Here is a 23,214-nt window from a genome sequence, read left to right as displayed (position 1 = left end):
GCCCTGATGGAATCAGAATTTTAGAGGGAGTGAGCCGAGAGAAGAGGAGTTGGTAGTTGAGCATAAGAATCTTGAAACTGAGGTTATGTGTTTCTATCCAGGCAGTGCCCCAGAGAGTGGCTTGACCTTAGGTTAACACGGAAGGGGGTTCAGTTTTTTGGATCTTCTCTTCTATAATTTGGGGCAGATTGTTTAAATATTCAGTGTTTGAGTTTCCTTATTTGGAAAATGGCAATTATAGTAGCTCCTACTTCATAGAGTTAATAAGAGGATTAAGATTAAGTGAATAAATACATGCAAAGTCTTCAACAGTGCCTAGCACATAGTAAACATTTAATAACTGGTGTTTATTACTATTGTCCTTTTTGTCTTTCTTTTTTTTTTTTTCTTTTTTACCATTATTTCTATAACTATTAGATTGGTGCCAGGGTCCATGGATGGGAACTCAGGAATAGTCCCTGGGGCCAATGACACGTCATGAGGAGCGGGATGAACCAATAGTGAGACACTGAAATCCACTTTAATTGAAAAATGAGGCCTAAATATGACCCACCCTCCCCTCCCAGCCCCATGTAGATTGTCCAGTTTCAGACCCTTGTTTTTTTTTTTGCCACTGTGAGTTAGTTCTGTTATGGTGGTTTTACCTGAGGAGCCACGGCTTCTGTGATTCATACCAACAAGCAAATTAAAACCACGTTCTGTTCTTGTTGCTTAGAGGTCATGGGATCCGTCTACAGAGGCACTGGGAAAAGCACAAATAACTGTCACAACAGTGCTGGATTTCTTAGAACATATGTGCAAATTATGTCAATTCCTCGAACTCCCTCGGAACAAACTGTAGTATTATATTTTGAGATCTTTGTGGCTCTGTTGTCCCCTACGGATAGTCAGTTCTTTTTATACTACCCCCTTAGATCAAGAGATTGCTTTCTTTTTTTTTTTTAACTGACAAAAACTGTGTATGCTTTTGAAACCTTTTTTGATCTCCAAGAAGCATTATTAAATATCATTGTAGCATTCTTAAATTCTCCAAAGAGAGTCAGCATTTCAGCCAGTGTGAAATAAGATGCTGCAAAGCTTTTATTATTTTCTGTTGTCAGTTGAAAGGTTGGACTGTGAATTTAATATACATCTTCTGAAGGTTAGGATATTGATTTACTGGACAGTGTTAGAGTTTCAAAATGTAATTCTGAGACTGTTACCTAGGAAATTGATGAAATTGAGACATTATCAGCCAAGGTGAATGAAAGATGCTTAGGGCATTTAGCCAAGACTGACAGAGAGTAAGAAGGAACTTGGGCCTGTCATTTCTTTTCAGGTCATATACATGCTGATATTAAGATTGATAGGACTGAAGAGGTAAGAACACCTAGCTGTTTGCCCCTTGTACCCTGGCAAAGGGCCAGAGCCAAAGAGGGGTAGTGTCTTGTCTCCTTAGTGGCTGGGTCTTGGGGCTGCAGTCTGTTTGCATTCTCCTGTGTGAGGAAGCTGACTGTGGAAAGCAGAGAGAGATGGATTCAATTTTGGTTAATTGTTTTCATTCTACAAAGCAGGATCTAATCCAGCTGTGAGGGTATACAAATTACAGGATATAAGTTTGAAATAGCAGGGTAAGAGGAAAGAAGAAGAAAGTCATAGATTTTTCTAGAGAATGAGCTGCTTGAATGTTGAGAGAGAATGAGAGATGAGCCTGTCTCTCCTTGTGACCATCAAGGTAGGCAAGTAGGGTTCACACCACAGCACAATTCAGAAATGCCCTCTGCAGCCCAGCCCCACAGTGTACAGTGCTCTGCTCTCTGCTCCTCCCTCTTTCTGAACCCAGAGCAGGTGGAAAGACTGGATGCACCTTTTCTCTTTCTGGAAGTCCTCTGTGAACGTTGGTTTCTTAGCTGAGTGTTTGTTAGCTGTTGGGCAACGCTGGTTTCAAAGTCATGTTCAGCTGGAGAGAACTTGAAGTATTATGTTCTGTGTTGTCACTTAAAAATGCTTTTAAATTTTAAAAATGTATTTGCTTTATGAGCTGTTGAGTTGGTAGATATCCTCTTGATAAAAATTTATGGCTCTGTTCTCCATTTCTGTATTTTAGAAAAGTTTTTTATTCGTGAACTGCTCTTCAAAGTTTTTCTCTTCAGTGATGCTTTCCTACACTTACCCTGCAGAACTAATGTTTTTAGTATAGAATTTTGTCATCTCAAACGTATTTATCTCATATACATTATTATCTCACTTAGCATATTGTATTGTAATTCTGTGTCTGTGTCTCTTGTTAGGCTCTGAGTGCCTCAGAGCTGAGTCTTTGTTTCCCCATATGCCCCAGGATAGGGTCTGACATGACACAGAAAAAACATGTATAGTGGCTATTCCATAAATGGTGGTTGAATGAATGATATCCCAGTTTTAGAGCCTACATGAGTTCTGGATGTAGGCCTCAAAACTGGAGTATCGTGTTCATTGGCAAATTCTTGTGCCCTCTTTACTTTCTGATTTTGGGGGCCTGATGTGTTTTGTGGTGATCAGACACGTGCTATGTTTGATGGCTTTTTGATAATGAGCCGTGACAAGGGCCATTATAGTATGGCTCCTTGGTTCCAAGGTCATTTCTTTCTCTTGGTTGAGTGTCAGTGGGTTTTACATTTTAAGATGTTAGCTTGTGAAACTGGTGGCTCATGTTTATTATTTATGTTCTGGTGCATTTATCATCGTCTGACCTCAGTAACCCCTGGTTTCCATTTGGATCAAATGAGATTTGTGTGCGGTGAGTGCTGGATTGATGCCTAGCATATTTAATGTGCACTGAGCTGATTGAACAGCCTTTGACTATCCTGACTCCCTTTTTTGCTGCAGAAGTGTAATTTCTAACTCATCTCAGAACCTTTATCGTACTTTGTCACCACACAAATCTGATTGCTCTCGAGAAAGAGATTCATTTTAAAATGATATAGATTATCATTGATGGGAGGTTTTCCCCATGTTAACCAGTCTTTATTACATTTAGTAAAAAGCTTTCTGGTTTGTTTTTTTTTTAATAACTTAAAAATACTCTGGAAGCAAATCAAAACAAAAAATGAATTAAAGAATCTTTTTGTAAAGTTTGTTTTCTTGGGATGATGATGTTAGGAGGAGAGAACAGGAGGCTGTCTTCAAAATTCTGTTTCTTGTTAGTTTCAAGCTGAGATTACACAGAAAACCGTAAAACCAGGGGCCCATTTTATCCCTTCCTTTCCTGTCCCAAGCACTTGGTAAGGCTTCATGTATAGATGTGATTGATGTAGGGCTGAAACGAAGACCTCATACTATGTGTGCCTTGACATCTAGGGACACTGAGAGGGCTTCTAATGGCCAGTAATCCTCAAGAACCTCCGGTGGCTAACACCTTGATTTTGGCCTTGGAGCAGAGAAACTAACTTTGCTCCAAGATCTACAGAACTTGGAGATAATAAATGGACATTGTTGTTAGCCTCTAAGTTTATAATAACTTGTTATGACAGCAAGTAAAACCCAATGCAAGTGTTTATGGTTATTTGTGTGTGTTTTTCTTGGATTTATCCTCTTTGTAAAAATCCAGGAGTAGTCAAAACTTTTATTGAACATGAATGGCATCCTGTTTCCATGTTATAGGAAGCATCCATAGCTTTATATACTTAGAGGGAAAGGGTCTGCTCTGTGTTCAACACACAGCTTAACATTTGGATTGATTGTATATTTGGATAAACCAGTATATCCCTAGGATCCATTATTATAACACCAAAACCACATCACATTACATATGTGAGCTGTGAAAGCAGTTAACAGATTTCAGCCTATGCTTCAAATGCCTTTATTTATTTTATTTTATTTTATTTTTTAATGTTTATTTTTGAGAGGCAGAGAGAGATAGAGGGAGGGAGAGGCAGAGAGAGAGGGAGGCATAGAATCTAGAGCAGGCTCCTGGCTCTGAACTGTCAGCATAGAGTCTAACATGGGACTCAAACCCATGAACAGTGAGATCATGACTTGAGCCGGAGTCGGAAGCTTAACCAACTAAGCCACCCAGGCTCCCCCAAATGCCTTTATCTTAAAAATGAGTGATTCTACAAAACCACACTGAGATACCACCTCACACCAGTCAGAGTGGCTAAAATGAGCAAATCAGAGAACTCTAGATGCTGGCGAGGATGTGGAGAAACGGGCACCCTCCTACACTGTTGGTGGGAATGTAAACTGGTACAGCCCCTCTGGAAAACAGTGTGGAGGTTCCTCAGGAAACTAACAATAGAACTCCCCTATGACCCAGCAATAGCACTGCTAGGAATTTACCCAAGGGATACAGAAATGCTGAGGCATAGGAGCACATGTATCCCAATGTTCATAGCAGCACTCTCCACAATAGCTAAAACATGGAAAGAGCCTAAGTGTCCATCAACAGATGAATGGATCAAGAAGATGTGGTTTATCTATACCATGGAATACTACATGGCAATGAGAAACAATGAAATCTGGCCATGTGTAGCAACATGGATGGACCTTGAGGGTGTTATGCTGAGCGAAATAAGTCAGGCAGAGAAGGACAAATATCATATGTTTGCACGTATAGGAGGATTAGGAGGAACTTGACGGAGGAACAAGGGGGAGAAGAAGGGGAGAAATGGTGGGGGAAAGGGAGAGAGGCAAACCATGAGAGACTCTTGAATGCTGACAAAAACTGAGGACTGATGGATGTGGGGGGGAGGGGGGATGGGCATGGAGGAGGACACTTGTGGGGATGAGCACTGAGTGTTATGTGGAAACTAATTTGACAATAAACTATTTGTAAAAAAAAAAAATGAATGATTCTATACCTCTAAAAATTGAGAAATGATAAGGATCAGAATAATGAGAATTGTGTTATAAGTGGCTACACTTACATATATATTGGTTACTTTGCCTTTTAAAAAAGTTGAAAAACAGAAATTACTGTATGAGTAGCAAATAGTGAAGATGATACATACAGGAGATAGAGTTCAGTACCATAATAAAATCTTAAAATAATATGACAATGACATACATTTAGTGTGAATAATTGTTATAGGAATAAGAGGTAAGGGGGTTGCATAAGATAATTACAGTTATGCTGTACTTACTGCTACTGTTGTACAACACATCAGGTACTTCTTCCCTCAGTGAGGGGGCAGGGAGGGGGTACCGGGCAGGAAATCCTCTTGGATCCTCCTGTGACTGTGATTCCTGACCCGGAGATGTCAGGAGAGTGTGAATGTTCTCACCACGGTAAACACAAAAGTGCTGGGAATAGAGTGGCTCTAGGAGAGCCAGCTCCTACCCCCTGCTGTGAGAATCGCCTCTTCTTCATTTAGGAATGTTTGAAAACGGAAACTGGTCAGTTTGGCCCTTGGGACATCCTACCCTTGACCGCAGGGCACTGGAATCCCTTCCACTGTGCACTTCTGTGAGAGTCCCCAGTGCTCCCCCCTCTGCTTCATTGCTTCTCCCTTGCTGTTCCCCCAGACAGAGAGACAGGGATGAAGGATTGTTCCTTTTTTTTTTTTTTTCAAGTGATTTTATTTCACAAAGGTAAGATTTAAGGATGGCCTCTCACCAGGGCCAAAAATTCTCCCATTACTATCTAAATTTCTGTTCCTCAAAGATTAATAACTTGAATTAATAAGCAAGTGCCTTAGATTGGCTAAAGACATTTACTAAGAATTTGACCCTCAGACCTTAATAATAATCATCACTAGCATGTGCTGCATATTTAGTATGAACCAGGGACTATTCTGAAGACGTTAGGAATTCATGTATTTAATCCTCACCGCAAGCCTATGAAGAATGTTTGGAGAAGTCCAGTAACTTGTTCCAGGTTCCGCAGTGATGACGAGGGGAGAGCCAGGACCAAATCCAGCTGGGTCTGCTTGGGGCTGGGACCCTCAGCCACTGTGCTGACTTGCCTTTCCTGGAGGATTAATGAGGATTTGCTTTAATTTGATTGCTTTCTTCCTATCATCTAGCAGTACTACCTGTAAGGGATGGGACAGCAAGTGAAGAGGGTGAGGACGTTTGAAGGAGAAATGGCTGTAGGGTGGTTGTGATGGGGACTGTGGAAAGAGACTTGGGGAGCATTCTCTGCAGCCATTGTTTTCCCGCTCATCAACATCTTGAAATTAACCACCTTATAATCAGCATGAGAACTTACCCAAGAACCTACAACTATGGTTTCTCTTCCCTGCTTCTCTCTGATGTCGTTTTTCTTTTAGCGTTCTGGCTACAGAAAGCTCTGTGTATATTTCTGTATGTATGTAATAAGTTAAATATTTATTAAGCATTTAAATGTCATTTCAAATAACACTTGACAAATATTCTTAAAGTGAAGGCCAATGAAAAACAACTAATTTCTATAACCACCCTTTTTTTTCCCCCCTCACAGTATTGGCTGGATCCTGCAAAAACCCTTGCTGAACACAAAGAACTAATCAACAGTAGGTATTTAATGTTAATTTTGTTAAGGGGTGCCTTGAATATGATACAATGTCCGTGATTACTTGGATGCAGAAATATGCTTTAGTACTACAGGAATGAGTACTAGTACTCAAGTACCAGAATATGGAAGTGGGTATTGTATTCATTGCCAGACTCTGACTCCAAACTCTGAATAAATTTTAGGTTGTAAAGAATCTGAGTGGATCTTAATATTGAATTTGGCTTAGGTATGCCTGTCCTTGACTTGTCAGTGATTTCAAAAATTTTCTTGTCTTTAAAATTTCATCTTAAAACAGAAAAAGTAGAGCAGCATTGATTTGGAAAAAAGGGTAGACATCTGATCTTCTTTTTTTTAAATTAAATAAATTAAATTAAATTTATTTTTTTAAATATAGCTTATTGTCAGTTTGGTTTCCATATAACACCCATTGCTTATCCCACCAAGTGCCCTCCTCTATGTCCATCACCCATTTTCCCCTCTCCCCCACTCCTATCAACCCTCAGTTTGTTCTCGGTATTTAAGAGTCTCTTATGGTTTGCTTTCTTCCCTCTCTGTAACTATTTTTTCCCCTTCCCCTCCCCCGTGGTCTTCTGTTAAGTTTCTCCTGATCCACAAATGAGTGAAAACATATGGCATCTGTCTTTCTCTGCCTGACTTATTTCACTTAGCATAATACCCTCGAGTTCCATCCATGTTGCTACAAATGGCCAGATCTCATTCTCTGTCATTGCCATGTAGTATTCCACTGTATATATAAACCACATCTTCTTATGGACATCTGATCTTCTAAAGAGCTTGAGTTTCTTGGATTAAAGGGTGCTTTTGTCATTCACACTCTTATTTGCTGAGGCAGTAATTAAGGACTACTCTTGTGTCCTGAAAGATTTCTTTGACTGCAGAAAGGATCCATCTATTTATAGGGGATACCTTTTGGTTTTACCAATATGAATCTTATTATTAAGTAACTGAGAGTATAATTAAGGTTATACTCCATAACTTTAATTTCCATAACACAGATATTTATTTATAAAAGTATATGCACGTGTGCACATACATGTGATCCTTAAGTATACAAAAGGTAGTTATATTTTAATTATCCTTCTAAAAATATGATAAAATATATAACATAAAATATACTATGTTAACCACTTTTGAGTGGCATTAAATACATTTATTGTGCAACTGTTACTACTGTCTCCAAAAGTTTTTCATCATCCCAAACTGAAACTTTATACTCATTAAACCATTTTGCTTTTGGGGCGCCTGGGGGGCTTAGTTGGTTAAGCGTCCGACTTTCGCTTAGGTCATGATCTCACAGTTCGTGGGTTCGAGCCCCGCATTGGGCTCTGTGCTGACTGCCAGCTCAGAGCCTGGAGCCTGTTTCAGAGTCTGTGACTCCCTCTCTCTCTGACCCTCCCCTGCTCACGCTGTCTCTCTCTCTCTCTCCTAGAAATAAATGAAAAAAAAAAATTAAAAAAACAAAACAAAACAAAAAAAAACCATTTTGCTTTTATATGAAAATCATTTCTAATAAGATGTAGTAGATTTGTTGGGCCTGTATGACCCTCCCCTGTCCCCATTCTGAATCTGTATTTCACATGTTTATTGGCTTATTTCTGGTGATAAAATTGGTCGCTTCACAAACCCGAAGGGCAGGAACAAAGCTGTGCCTCAGAAAGGAACTGGGAACTAAGAATTACAAAACTGTCAGGAGCTCAGCAAGTGCTGTTTGACTGAACATCAGCATCATTTCTGTTTCTCTCTGTTTATCCATGTGTATGGGGGAAGCCTTCACAGTTTCCAGGTTACAGCTCTAGCCATAAGCTGTCTCTGAATGCAGGTCCCCGATCTATGGGAGGGGTTCATCTGACCACCCCATTTTGAGTCAGGAGCTCACTTCAGTCTGCTCAGCTACACCTGGGCTTCTTCAAGGTTGATACAAACACAGCTGCCAGGGGGCCAGCTTCTGGATGAGACCAAGAGACCAGTTCAGAAACAGGGGCTTGCTGTCAGCCTGTGGGGGTGACAAATAACCCTCAAAATATGTACCTTAGACATCACCAAATTCTGCTTACTCAGCCTACACAGGAGTAAGTCCTAATTCATAAGTCGTTCATGACTTGCCATGGGTGAGAAGCTAGTTGGTAGCAGAAGTCTTCTGACTTCCGGTGCCTCTGTGTTTCTAGTACTTTCCCTGCATGAGCTGCCTACTAAAGGCCAGGTGGGGAGGGATGAAGATACAACAAAGTATGAATGCAGGTAACTTCCATGAGGTATCTGCATTTAAATGGTGGGAATTCCAATTTAAAAAGTGCCATCCTTCCGGATGTAGAAATCTGTACTTTCCCTCCAAAATGCAGGTATAGTAATAAATACAGTAAATCTGTCTTGTCTGTTTGAGCGAAATACTTAAAAAAATACCGGTTTAAAAATTAGAAAAATATCAGGAATGATTATTTTAAAACAAACTCACAGGATTTTTATTAATAAGTTGAGATTTCTATCCAAGTGATAAAGAAAGCTAAATTATTTAAGGTGCATGATTAGTGTTCCTAAGTACATTTGAAGTATTTATTTCTTCACATAGTATGAAGAAATTTTTAAATACCTATAATCTGTATAATTGTTTTTTAATCCTAAATAAATACTATCAAAAATTTGATGTACGGTAAGAACAAAACACTGATAGTGAAGGAAGAGATGTAACTAAAGAATACATAAACTTTATATTTAATCTCATGAAATAATTTGATAATTAATGAAGGAAAATGGCTCTCATGCCTCAAGTAGGTTAGTCAGAAATCTGTAAAAATGATGAAGTATTTGCTAATCACCAGGATTCTCATAGGTGAGTCTTGATTTATTTATGCTTCTCATTGAAGACTTATTACTATTAAAGCTTTGAAATTTAGTCACAAAAGGTATAGTAGAGTATTTCCATTTTCAGTCTTTTGTATTTTTTGCTAAAGTAAACAGTATTAACTTTACAGAAAGATTTCTTGAAGGTACATTCTATTGAAAGACAGAGATTCAAGATAATAATAACTTAGGAGTTTGCTTCATCAGTGCCTAATATTGATAGTCAGTCTTAGAACAGGAAGCCAAAAATATCTGATCAGACATATCCTGGCTCCAGAGTGTCCATATCCATAGTCTTAGATTGATCTATAAAACAGTGATGTGTATGAAAGCATTTGCTTACTTGGAAGGTATTATAATTCTTTTCCCTGAGAGGCTATAAGGAATAGTGACCAGAAAGCACTGGACTCTAGGTATTAGGAAACTTGGTTCTCAACCTCATGATCTTAGACATATTATTTGCCACTTTAGATATTCTCCTATCTTCCTTATGTTACCAGGTGGTTGTGCAAAATCACATGTTTATGAAATATTTTTATACATTATCAAATGTATTCAAACTATAGTGATGCCTTATATTTAGAACACATACATTTTATATGCAAGTAGGAAGTAGAGGGCTGATTTTGGCCAAAAGTCCTTAAAGAAAATTTGCCAAAACTGAGTGTTTTTAATTGTGTATTTTTCAAACTTCTGCTTAACTGCTCAGCACTAAGCACATTTGAAATGGCTAGGCTTGGTCAGTTGGGTGTAATCTGTCACATTGCAGAGAATAAAAGCAACTCTGGAATCTGGACAGGGCCTTCTTCCCTTTGTGCACTGTCTCCACAGCATCTGTGCTCCTCCCAGCCCCTAGATCCCAGGCCCCCCGTGGCCTGCAGGCACAGGCAAACCCATCTGCTCAGCAACACAGAGCCTGATTGACAGAGATGGATCAGCAGACGGTGGACTTCCTGGTTCTTCTAAATATTTAATAATATGTGCCTCCCTGACACCTATGTTCAGGGGTAAAGGCGTATTTGTCAGAAATATAAACATAGTGATTAAATGATCATAGACCTCAAACATATGGAATCAACTCTAATGATAAGATTATAACAAAATTTTTTTTTAATTCAGTTTTTAAAAAAGCTCTATCTTAAGGAACTCCTTGTCCAGAAAGGCATAGATAAGGGGAGAGGAGCAAGGCCCTATTGTCGATTAACTTCTGTATGCCAGGAACGGGGCTTTGGGGTTCCACAGACACAGCACATGTGTGTCATAATAACAATAAGTAATAACAAAGTCTGTGTATTAAAAATGCATTAAGGCTTTATGTCCTGTTCAGTTTAATTTCCTTTCCCTAGCCTCTAAATTTGTCCCTTTTTTTCCTACTCAATAAAAATGAAAATAGAAAGACTAGGATTACTTTGTGTCAGTTATACAGTATCAGAGACTTGGGGTCACAATATGTAGGTGGAAATATTTTTACTGATGTGTCTACTTGACATCTTTTTTTGTGTGGGAGAGCTTTTGTTGAAAAAAAAAATTAGAAATTATGACCATTGATTAATATACCAGGTAAGAAATACATTTTAAAACAGATTTAATATAAGATCTAGTTACTAAACTGTGCAGAAGTTTTGGAAACAGTACTTGTTAGATTCAGACCCTCTGAAATAGAAATATTTCTAGTGAGAACCTGATATGATATTGTTGGCACCCAAGGGGCTTGTGTCCTCTTACACAATATGAATGTTGAATTATATTTTGTTTCCCTGTGTAAGTACAATTCCAGCTTTATTTCATATATATATTTGCTATTTGTCCACATTGTTCTTCTGTGTGTAATAAATGACTGAGATGAGAAATGTCTTCTCAAATATATAAGAACACATTCTTAGAGGTGCCTGGGTGGCTCTGTCGGTTGGGTGTCTGACTCATGATTTCAGAGTCATAATCCCAGGGTCATGAGATCGAGCCCTCCATCAGGCTCCATGCTGAGTACAGAGCCTGCTTGAGATTCTCTCTCTTCCCCTTCCTCTGCCCCTCCCCTGCTCTCTCCCTCTCTCTCCAAAAAACATAAATAAATAAATAAATAAATAAATAAATAAATAAAATTCAAAGACCCATATTCTTAGACTCAGAAAAGTTTGGGAATGAGACAAATATGCTTATAATCCTGCCATATAGCCGTAGCCTCACTGATGATCTTTTTTTTTTCTTAAAAAGGTGAGAGATACATATAGAAAGAAAATGATCAGATTTACTAAGAGTGAAATTCAAGTGTTCTCACAGAAAAAGGAAAAAAAGTAAATATGTGAGGAACAAATGTGTTATATAGGGGGAGTCCTTTCATAATGTATATGTGTAGCAGATCATCACACTGCATACTTTAAATGTCTTGCAATTTAATTTTTCAGTTATACTTTATGAAACCTGTGGAAAAAACATTTCCAGTTCTTCCCAAAGTTTGCCAGTGTTAGTCCTTTCTTGTATGTTCGTCTGGGCAGAATACATATTTTAATAACTTTCTTTTTCACAAAGGGGACCATATTTCTGCCATCAGTAATAGATTAGTAATCTTTCCCAATCAGCACATAGAGTTCTCCCTCTCCCCCATTTAAACAGTCACATGGTACCATATATATACTTCCTGTGGTTGACATAAATGGTCCACCTGCTACTAAGCCTTTAAGTTTGAATACTATATCCATTTTCTGTATTAACTTTTTACAGATGCCTATTTTTGTGCTTTTTGCAATAGTAACAGGTGGGTAGTTTAAAAAGCCATTTGTTTTATTATTAATTTTTCTTTATTATAAACAATGTATGTTGTATAAAATGTAAAAAATAGGGAAATTATGAATAATAAAAAATTGTAATCTCACTAACCAGAGATCAGAACTGGCAACATTCAATATATTTGATCTTGTCTTTTTTTCTGTGTTTATGAACACATAAATATATACCTACATAGATATATGCATAGTTGAAGTCCTACTGTTACAGAATTCTCAATCCTATCTTATATTTTATATTTTCTTGGGTGTTTAAAAGTTCTTAGTATAATTTTTTTAAGTTTATTTATTTTAAGAGAGAGAGGAAGGGAGAGCATGTGTGCGTGGGGGAGGGGAAGAGAAAGGGAGAGAGAGAATCCCAATCAGTCTCTGCACTGCCAGCACAGAGCCTGATGTGGGGCTTGATTCCAGGAACCACAAGGTAATGGCCTGAGCCAAAATCAAGAGTCAGACATTTAACGGACTGAGCCCCTGCCAAGCACCCCATGAGTGTAATTTTTAAAGCAACTTTATTGAGGTACCTTTGACATATAAAAATTATATAAATTTAAGGTGCACAGTTTAATGTTTCAATATATGTATATATCATGAAAAGATCACCACAGTCAAGTTAAGTAACTTATCTATCACTTCTGCATAGTTGTGTGCATATGTGTATGCGTGTGTGTTATCATTAACCATAAATACCATGCTGTTCATTAGATCACCAGCAGGCATTCATCTGGCATAACGGAAACTTTGTACCCTTTGGCCAACATCTCATTTCTCCCTCCCAGATTCCCTGGCCATCACCATTTTACTCTCTGCATCTATGTATGTGACTATTTTAGATTCCACATATAAGTGAGATCAGGCAGTATTTGTTTTTTTCTGTGTCTGGCTTATGTACCTTACATAGTGTTCTACAGGTTCATACATGTTTTCTCTTCGAATGAGAAGGTTTCTTTCTTTTTTATGGCTGAATAATATTCCATAGTGTGTGTGTGTGTGTGTGTGTGTGTGTGTGTGTGTGTGTGTGTTATGGGATATATATATACATAGTCCATTAATTCACTGATGGACACCTTGCTTTTATGTCTTAACTATTATGATTAATGCTGCAGTGAACATGGGAGAGCAGATACATCCTTGAGCTCCTCATTTCATTTTCTTTGAATAAACACACAGTAGTGGGATTGCTGGATCATATTGTAGTTCTCTTTTTAATTTTCTGAGGATTTCCATACTGTTTTTCATTATGGCTGAACCAATTTACATTCCCAGCAACAGTATACAAGGGTTCCCTTTTGTCCATATCCTCACCAACACTTTTGTCTTATTGCTAATTGCCATTCGTACAGGAGTCTGGTGATATCTCATGGTTTTTATTTGGATTCCCCTGATGATTAGTGATGTTGAGTATCTTTTCATGTGTTTGTTGGACATTTGTATGTTTTCTTTGGAAACATGTCTATTCTGGTCCTTTGCCCATTTTTAAATTGGGTCATTTGATTTTTGCTATTGACTTATAGGAGTTCCTCACCTATTTTGGATATTTACCCCTATTTAATATGTAATTTGTAAATATTTTTGGTGAGTGTAATTTTTAATAGTTGTATGATATTACACTTCTACTTTGACTAATTTGTAATATAAAATTTAATTTCTATTTCTTATTTTAGCTGGACCTCCATATACTTTGTATTTTGGTATTAAATTCTATGCTGAAGATCCATGTAAGCTTAAAGAAGAAATAACCAGGTATAGTATTGACTTTACTTTTGAACAATACACGTATGGCATATACAAAGGCTTTATTTAATACAAACTGGGGTAAGACATTTGGATATGTGTCTACCTTGTTTTGTAATGCATCTCCACTGAGAGTTAAATTTAAACTAGCATTGCATGAGGCAGATCAGTGTCTGATGATAGATGTGTGTGAACAGTGGCATGAACCTGGTGACATGATGATAGATTTTGCATCTGCTGTGATGGGATATTCTGTATCATTATTGTGAAGGCTGCATTCAGCCTTTGTAGTCACGTGAAAGTAGCCGTTTGAACTGGTAAAAGAAGGATATTTTGATACTCATTTTGCATATGTAAATACAAATTTGAAGAGCCAGTTATTTCTCTTTATTTGGTTATAGCTTAAATGTGAAATGTCCAGGGCTTTCATTTATCTCCATAGGAAATGAAAAGATAATTGCTTTCAGTATAAGGGAGGAAAAAAAAAAACCCAATAAGGTTTCACAGTGTATTCTTTCACCTCTGTCATCAAATATTTTATTTCAGTTAAGGCAGAATTTCAAGTTGCTGTTGATTTTATTATTAAAATAGTCCATGCCAACATTTGAAAGTGGCTTATAAAGAGCAGGTAGTAGTGTTAGGATTTCACTTAACTCCGCTAGCAACCTAACTGCACGTGGTAGCAAACAAAAGCATTTTCCCTGACTTAAGTGGTCAGTATTCCTAGTGAACCCATATCATTGGCTCAAGGAAAGCTGAATGCATTATTCAAAACCTTGGAAATTGTGTCTTTGATAATAAAGGTAGACTGTGGTTTTGTTCCTATTCCATTCCTTCATGATTGGCCTTACACTTTTTTGGTCTTGATTCCAGACTGCACACACCGAGTGAAAAGATAGCAGGCTAAGTGGATCTTTCCTGTGCCTCTCTGGAGTGCTGTAATTAGGCCTCATTTTTAGAACTGCACCACGCTGCATTCACCTCTTCCATCACCACTTTATAGAGGACCACTTTATAAAGAAGAGCTGTTCCGGGAGCACACCTCTATGGGGGAAGGGCCGTTGTGTTGGGAAGGAATTAAGGAGAGAGGTCATATTTACATTGGAGCTTCATGAATAGTCTTTGCAGTTGAAGGATTTCTGAATTGTGGCCTCATGGGGGAACTGAATCCAAGCAGTAAACACCCAAACACACACACCCATTTTTGTAACTTATTAGGAAATTGCAAGGAAGTAACATTTAATGAAAATATCAGGGAAGTCCTTCGTTTTGAGGTTCTCAGTAACCTCTCTGTGTCTCACTTTTCCTCACCTGTAAGATTGGAGGTATACCTGTCTCATAAGGTTTTATAAACATGAAATGATGTACTAAAAATAATATAAAGCTTGTGTTCATTGGTTGTGTTTGGGGCAGTAAGTGCTTGATAAATGGTAGTGCTTACTATTTCATTCTCTCCTCGCTCTCGCAGTCTTAAGTAAAGATTGGGTTCCAAAAGATACTCAATTTATTGTTCATGAGGAGGGAAATGAGTGTTTTAGAATGCATTATTTTAAATCAGTTCACCAAATATTATGAACAGAAATTTCCTTTCAGAATCTACTACCAGCTCATTAGCAGAATGTATGGATTTGTGGGTAATACACAACCTCACAGCATAATCACTACAATCTCCTTTTCCTCACATATTAGACCAGGTCATGTAGCTAAGAACCAGATTACAGAGTTGGCTTCCAGCTAGTAGCCATGATCTAACTAATTTATTTTTGTTGCCCAGAGCATATAGTTGAACTTAGGTAAGTTCAATATGATTCAATATATCACTACATACTGATTTTTAGAATGTCCTGAAGATAAAGTCATTAATTTGCACAAGTATGTTGATTTAAATGTATAGGTATAATGAACCTTAAAAAGGGAGTCAGTTGCATGAGATAATTTTGGTAAAAGCGAAACTAAAACCCAAACCCCAAATCTCCCAATATATTCTCTTAACGGAAAAGTATACTTAGGTCAGCATTTGCAAGTTGAACATTTATCTTGCTTCACTTCTCTGGAAACTGTTCTAGCCTTTGTTGTATTGGCTCCTAGGTTGTTCATAAATTTTGATATGAAAATTAATGCTATCTAAAGTCTCTTCCCTTCGTCAGCTCTTTAAATCATTTGTGTCCTCATGGTATATGTTAAACCTATTATTAATTCTGATTCAAATATTACAACAGCCTTCCACACATTCTGGTTCATTCATAGCTCTGTATCCCCTGCACACTTGATAAGTATAACACGAAGACAGGCTTTGGAGTCAGACAGGCTGAGGTCTGCATCCTTGCTCTGCCACTCACTAGCAGTGTAAATTTGAGAAAACTTAGAAAACTTTGTAACCTTTTAAAGTCTCAGTTTTCTCATCTGCAAAAATGAATTAAAGTATTTTTTCAAAAAGATGATGAGAGGAATATATAAACTAATACAGGCCAAGTACTGACCATAACACAAAAATGTTAAGTGTTCCATAGATGGTAGGGGTAGCTGAATTACAGATAATGATAGGTATTTTCTGTTTTTAAATCATTGATAATTAAATAATTACAGAGGAGAAGACCATCTTGGATTGGAGCCCCGAGATGGGTCTTCCAGCTTAAAGTCAGTCCACCAGTCACAACTTTCTGGGTATACCTGTTCATTTAATTATGAATTCTCCTACAACTGTCCTCTTGTGTCCATTTCTTGAATTTGTATGTAAGGACAGAACTCACTCACTCCCCTCCCTTCACTTAATAACTACATGGAGAACTGTGTCCAGTGCCCTGAATACCAAGGAGATTCACTAGTGACCAAAGAGAGAATTTCAGTCTTGCAGAGAGAGAGGACAGAGAGACTGTGCACCGCTTTGCTGGACAACCCTATCTGTGATGTCACTGAAATCTTTCTGAACCTTCAAGGATCTAAGAACAGTTTCTAAAAAAGAAAATAATGTTCCAGATGATTCATTCATAATGGACACTTTTTAGCTTCTAAAAATAGGTATTTGGCTTTTTAATTTTATTTTGTAATGTTTTAGAGTAGTCTTTGGAGACCGACATTAAGCTTATTTATTTTATTTTATTATTTTAATATGGCAATCCCTATTTTTCACATTGTGAAGATGAGTTTGTTTTAGCTTCTTTACCAGTGGAGTGGCTTGCAGCTACATGTTCATGTCCAGAGTCTCTGTCTCCTCTAAGTGAAGATAAGGGTCTTCAATACAGCAGAGAAGAAACAAGGGTTAATTCTGGTATGGATTCACAAGAAATCTGTGAACTTTAAAGGACTATACAAATGTAAGGTGGTATTATTGCTACTTGTTTCTGTATTGTAATCATCAGTTTTATACTTCTGAGATAAGTGTTATTCCTAATCTTGTCACTTTTTCTTGAGAATCAGTGTGTGCTTCCTCTACTATTTTTCTCCTTCTTAAGCAGTACATGCCATTTTTCCCCCGCAGTGTTCAATATTATGTATATCATAAACATTTACCTCTGTCCTTCACATTAAAGTTTTATATAAAATGATTAGGCTCTTATCACATGCTAGTTCCCTCTGTGTGGGAGGAGGAAAACAATCCTGCTTCCCTGTAGGTAGCTACTCTCCTCTTGGATTCTTCAGTGTCAAATTCACCTGGCACTGAAATCAAACTGCTCCCTGTCCCCAGATTGCTGTTTCCTCACCAGGGTCCCATGTCACCGGACGGTGTGCTTCAGGCGTGTCGATGTAAGCATGTCTTTGGCCACTGAATCTCAGGGAACCTTGTGTTTGAGCTCTGGAAAGAATGGGGTATCTCTGTCCCTTCTTGAAGGAAGTCTCTGATACTTGCTAAATTATTAATGGTGCTCAACAGCTTGTACATCCTTGGTGTAAACTCAGCTCTTTTCAGTGAATGTCAGGTAAGCAGAAAACCATGAAGCCAGCATTTTAAGCCCTTCACTTGTGTTGTACTGGGTGTAGTGTGGTTAAGTGTGGACAGGGTAGAAGACCCAGCTTTTCTTTTTTTTTTTTTTTATACAAATAGTTTATTGTCAAGTTGGTTTCCATATAACACCCAGTGCTCATCCCCACAACAGACCCAGCTTTTTTATACTCCAGGGCTCATGATCTATCCTGGAAGACAGTGTATATATACCAGGATATTAATTTACATGAAAACATTGCCAATACCTGCTTTATGAAGCCTCCTCTGCACCAGAATGCCTGGAAAACTTCCTTTATTAAGTGGATCATTTTTAACGTGCATTTTCCTTTTCTCCAATAGGGGTACAGTGTAACCAGGGTCACGGTATAGTTGATCATCCAAACCCTCACACTTTGGAGAATGATGAGAGGAGCTATTAATAGTTACACATATATAACAGGCATGAAGAAGATCTATCCAAGGCAAACTGGCCTGCAGTTTTCCCCTAATTAAAACTACAGATATAGGGGCGCCTGGGTGGCTTAGTTGGTTAAGCGTCCGACTTTCGCTTAGGTCATGATCTCGCGGTTCGTGGGTTTGAGCCCCGCATCGGGCTCTGTGCTGACTGCCAGCTCAGAGCCTGGAGCCTGTTTCGGAGTCTGTATCTCCCTCTCTCTCTGACCCTCCCCTGTTCACGCTGTCTCTCTCTCTCCTAGAAATAAATAAAAATATTTTTAAAAAACTACAGATATAAAGGACCCAAGCATCCAATCATAGCCTTCATCAAAGTGACAGAGGGAAAGACTCCCCAACTCTAAATTTGTGACTTAAATAAAATATTAAATTGCACACCAAGTCCCTTAAAATGGACTAAATAAGTTATATGCAGTTAGTTATAAATAGTCCCTGACATAATGATAAAATATTTGTTTAACATATGAAAATACAGTTTTACTGTATCATCAATTTGTCTTATAAAAAAACTAATTGATGCTTGCTGTGATAAAGATTAAGCAAACTCTTAATTAAAAATAGTTTACTTGTCTTTTGATTTTAGTGGATTTTTCTTTAATGCAGTGACTTAAAGATCTGTAGTATCTTTAAAAGGGAGGCTGTCCAGAGAAGTTTGAACAGATGTCCTTTTTTCTTTTCTTTGTGAATATTTCAGAAACAGCAAAGAATGTTCAGTTTTTTCCATTTCAGCCATCTGTCTACTTATTCATGTGTATATCCATCCATCAAGTCAACAACTATTTATTGAGAGATTACTATGTGCCAGACCTAGGTACTGGGACTACAGTCACTGATGGGATATGGTCAATTTCTTTGTATCTGTTTGTCTTTCTGTTTCAGTTTTTTGTTTTTCCATCTCCCTCTGTTTCTCTTTCCTTTTCTCTTTGAAGCAAACTCTTGTGGTATTAGGTCCCTCTGTTTCTGTATTTGGCAAGCGATTTGACTGTTCAGTCAGATGTTATAGAAGTCTTAATAGAACAAGACAAATATGCATCTGTGACCCATTTCCTTTAAAAAAAATACACTTCGGGAAAAGAAATTCCAAGTTAACAATAGAGAAAGAGAATATAGCTAAATAAATGTTAATTTCCAGCAAGCAGTAGTAATTCTGGCAAAATGTCTCTTCCGTGTATAAGCTTTTGTATTTAAGTTCTGCTAATAGTACTTTACTCTGCTTTTTTCCTCCTCAAGATGATTATAACAAAGTGAATTTGATACCCAAAATGAGCATTCAGGTATGGGGAGTAGTTAAGTAGGGCTAGAAAAGTAAATGCAAGTTAGGGAGTAGAGATAGTTGTTGGTTAATGGCAAGAGATTTTGGCGCAAGAAGCAAAAGTCTTCCAAGGATTTATTTTTAAACTGGTTGTTTGTAGTTTATGTTTCACTTGGTGCAAGCCACAGGGTTACAGGGTGTCAGGAAGGCTTGAGTATGGCTTGGAGAGTAAAGAGTGGGGTTCTCTCAACTTCCTTTTTGGTGTTTTGCTATAGAAGAATCCAACAACCACTTTTGCTCGCTGCAGCTTCTCCTCCTGCCTAGGAGTGGGTAGCAGAGGGGAGGAGAAGGGAGGGCTCTAATAAGCCCAGCACCTCCTAAAGCCTGGTGGCTGATGGTGGCCACCCAGGACTGGGGCCAGAGGTTTGCCTTGCCAGGCTGGCCACCAGGCTGCCTCCTCCTGCCTCCAGAGCCAAGTCACAGGTATAATGGTGCTGCTGGAGGCCTGGGGAGATTCTGAGCATTCTGGAGACTCCCAACACTGTAGCCATGGACTGGAGAGTAGACTTCCTGAAAAAGAAGCTTGCCTACCAGGACCTGGGTTGGTGCTGGGGAGACCCAGGTGGTGAGGGGTGGCTTCCCCAGGATGCCCTGTACTTCCCAGGAGCTGTTACTGGAAGTAGAACCTTGGTGGCACTGGTAATAATGATGGGTGGCCAGGAGCGAGAGCCGCCAGAAGGGATGACTGCTGTGCTGTCGCCTGTGGGTTTGTGGGAACCGGGGCAGCCACCTCTTGTGGGCCTTGGTGCACGATCAATGGTGGCAAGGTTAGGGATGGGGCCTCTGCTAGGCCACAGAGCCCATTTGCAGAGGAGACTGAGGCAGGCCACTCCAAGACGGGGGTGCGCACATCACAAGCTCTCTTAAGGATCTAAATTTTATTCGGAAAGCAAAATGAAAAATTTTAAAGGTCTTATTTGTCAAGGGAGTGATGTGATCCTGTTTTTCTCTTAAGAATTTCATTTACCTCTTGGGAAGGTTGTTTGGAAGAGAATCAAGTGTGAATGTTGGCAGAACACTGAAGGTTTTAGAAATCCAGTGGATAGTGATCTGGACCGGAAGATGGAGAGAAGTGTATGGAGTCCAAAAAGCAACAGATTGAGTGACTGAATGTGCGTGCCAGGGTTGCCTATTGTTGGTAGGTTTCTGTTCCTTGGATATCTCAAGACTGTGGTGCTGTTTTCTGAAATGGGCATTCAGGAAACACCAGGTGTTAAGAGCATTATTTCTTAAGCTTGTGGATGTAATCAAACTTGGTACCAGTCTTCTAGAAATAAGGAGAGTATAACTAACATTTGGATTCCCTCACTATGGCCTTTGGATGTGAGCATTTGGAGAAGAGAAACTTAATACATCTGACTTTTATAATTCATTTCCTTTGTCCTTTTCCTGCCCTTCCCAGTGACATCAAGACTTGGCTTACAAAGAAAGAGAAATTACAAAGGACAGCCTGGGGCATGAGTGTGTGAATGCATGCCTGCTTTGTAGGTGATGGTGGCTGAGGATGGTGTTGATGGCTCATTGTATTGGTTCATATATCTCTGANAAGCTAGCCAAAGTTGCATAGCATCCTGATTAAGAGGTTCTAGAGTTGGATAGCCTGGGTTCCAGTTCTGGCTCTGTTACTTAACTAGTTGTGACATCTTGGACAAGATACTTTACTTCATCTCTTTGTTAGTTTCTTCATTCTGCAAAATGGAGACAATAATAGTATTGACCTTATTTTAAAATAAATTATTTTATGTAAAACACTTAGAATAAGTTATTATATTACCAATATTTGGGACAGTGGATGGCACTATTATAACAGGTTTGTTTTAGCCGAATGGAATGAGGAAAGCCATAGGTAAGGGGCATGAGAATTGATGGAACTGCACTATAATCACCTTTTTGTCCTGTACTCATGGTTTTAGCCTGTAGGTAACAGATTATAAAGGTTGTTCCTCCCAGGAAGGCGATGTGATAGTAGTAGTGGCAGTGGTAATAGTGAGAATGGTGAGAATAGCTTATATGTAACTTCCACATTGACCTCATGAGGTGTAAACACTTCACTGTCCCAGTTCGGCAGGTGCAGACATTGGCTGTTGGAGATGGTCGGCGGCTGCCCACATGAATACTGGAGCTGGGATGCTGCAATCCAGCCAGTCTCTCGAGAGCCTGCACTTTTGAGCCACTACGCTGTATTGCTTATGTGTGTTGAAATAGTTCCTGTTCACTCGACAGCCCCCTCATAAAAGCACAGAAGTGGTTTTATTTTCCTTAAAGATGATTGGCTGTTGCTGTAATTATCAGACACTGAAACTTCAGGGCTGGGTAGTGTAAGATACCATTAATCTCCTTTTTCCATTTCTCTTTTAGGTATCAGTTTTTCTTGCAGGTGAAGCAAGATGTCCTTCAGGGCCGGCTGCCCTGCCCTGTCAACGTCGCTGCTCAGCTGGGAGCATATGCCATCCAGTGTAGGTTCCACTGACGCATATTGAGAAAAAAAATGTGAATTTTTTTTTAAGCAAGTTTATGTATTAAAATCCTTCCTATCAAATGATATTTTCCTAAAACAATATTTAGTCAAGATTCAGGTTTTAATCGGTGTCCTTTCAGAAGATGTACAAGTGAAACCAGTTACATATCCGTTGTCATAGGTCAAATTGACAGGAATAGCATTGATTTTTTTTTTTTTCTGAGAGAGAGAGAGACAGTGTGAACAGGGGAGGGTCAGAGAGAGAGAGAGATACAGAATCGGAAACAGGCTCCAAGGTCTGAGCTAGCTGTTAGCACAGAGCCTGATGTGGGGCTCGAACCCACCAACTGTGAGATCATGACCTGAGCCGAAGTTGAATGCTTAACCGAATGAGCCACCCAGGCGCCCCAGGAATAACACTGATTCTTGATGAAGTGGAGTGTCTGAAAAGCCCTTCTAGTCTACATCCCACNATTTTTGCCTCAGAGATCGGAATGCTGCCGGGCAGCTGTTGTGAAGACTCTCTGTGGTCAGATGCCAGTGCCAGTTCAGGGTGTGGGACACCTTTGTCACTCATTGCACTTCAGCTCTTGGCATCAGTATGGCAACCATGTGGGGCAGCTCCACATTGCATTGGCATTTTGGAGGCTGAGGATGTTTCCCCTTACAAATACTGAGTCCTTTCTAGGAATCAAGGTAGGTATGGGGGCAATGAGACAGCCTTGACTTTATGGCATTTCCAGACCAGAGATGGTCTAGAAGACATATCCTAGGAAAAATAGCACATAATGGAGTTGGGTTGGACTTGGAAGGTGGACTAATATAGGGAGGAAAATTTTAATAAAGTAGTATAATGAGCTTCTGGTTTGATTTTTGCTTCTTTGTATAAACTAATGTGTAAGTATTGTGCTAAATTTCCATGACCACTGTTTGGGGCATATACATTTTGAATCATATGCTCTATCTCTTGATGCCTTTTTCTGAGAGGATATATTGCTCTCATCATTGCTTTTTGCCTTTTCTAATATATGCACAGTAAATTTTGTTTACATCATTTTATTTCAACCTGGTAAGAATAATTGAAATGAAAATGAAGATTTAATTTATGCCATTCGTATATACTCATTAATTGTTTTTTTACTAAAATTAGTATGTATCAACTTATTAATAAGGCATTTGAAGAAAATGTTTTGGCATGCTAGGAGTGTTTTTAAATATTTTTAGGAA

At 38.7% G+C, this 23,214-nt stretch overlaps 1 protein-coding gene across 7 annotated transcripts in view; it reads left to right on the top strand.

The window, feature by feature from the left end:
• Nucleotides 1-23,214, top strand: part of EPB41L4A (erythrocyte membrane protein band 4.1 like 4A) — a 260,985-nt gene that overhangs the window by 132,358 nt on the left and 105,413 nt on the right. For all 7 annotated transcript variants that reach the window (XR_013333475.1, XM_077757185.1, XM_077757184.1 and 4 more), the window contains exons 4-6: nucleotides 6,398-6,449; nucleotides 13,752-13,830; nucleotides 21,888-21,985. Coding sequence is in view for 6 of the 7 variants with exons in the window: in XM_077757185.1 (XP_077613311.1) it covers nucleotides 6,398-6,449; nucleotides 13,752-13,830; nucleotides 21,888-21,985 (229 nt within the window). In the remaining variant the exon portion in view is untranslated. The remainder of the gene's footprint in view (nucleotides 1-6,397; nucleotides 6,450-13,751; nucleotides 13,831-21,887; nucleotides 21,986-23,214) is intronic.

The sequence above is a fragment of the Crocuta crocuta genome, unplaced genomic scaffold (genome assembly GCF_008692635.1).
Source record: "Crocuta crocuta isolate KB4526 unplaced genomic scaffold, BGI_CrCroc_1.0 scaffold131, whole genome shotgun sequence".
NCBI classification, from domain to species: domain Eukaryota; kingdom Metazoa; phylum Chordata; class Mammalia; order Carnivora; family Hyaenidae; genus Crocuta; species Crocuta crocuta.
The sequence above is the reverse complement of the archived record's forward strand: the minus strand, read 5'-3'. Positions and strand labels throughout refer to the sequence as shown.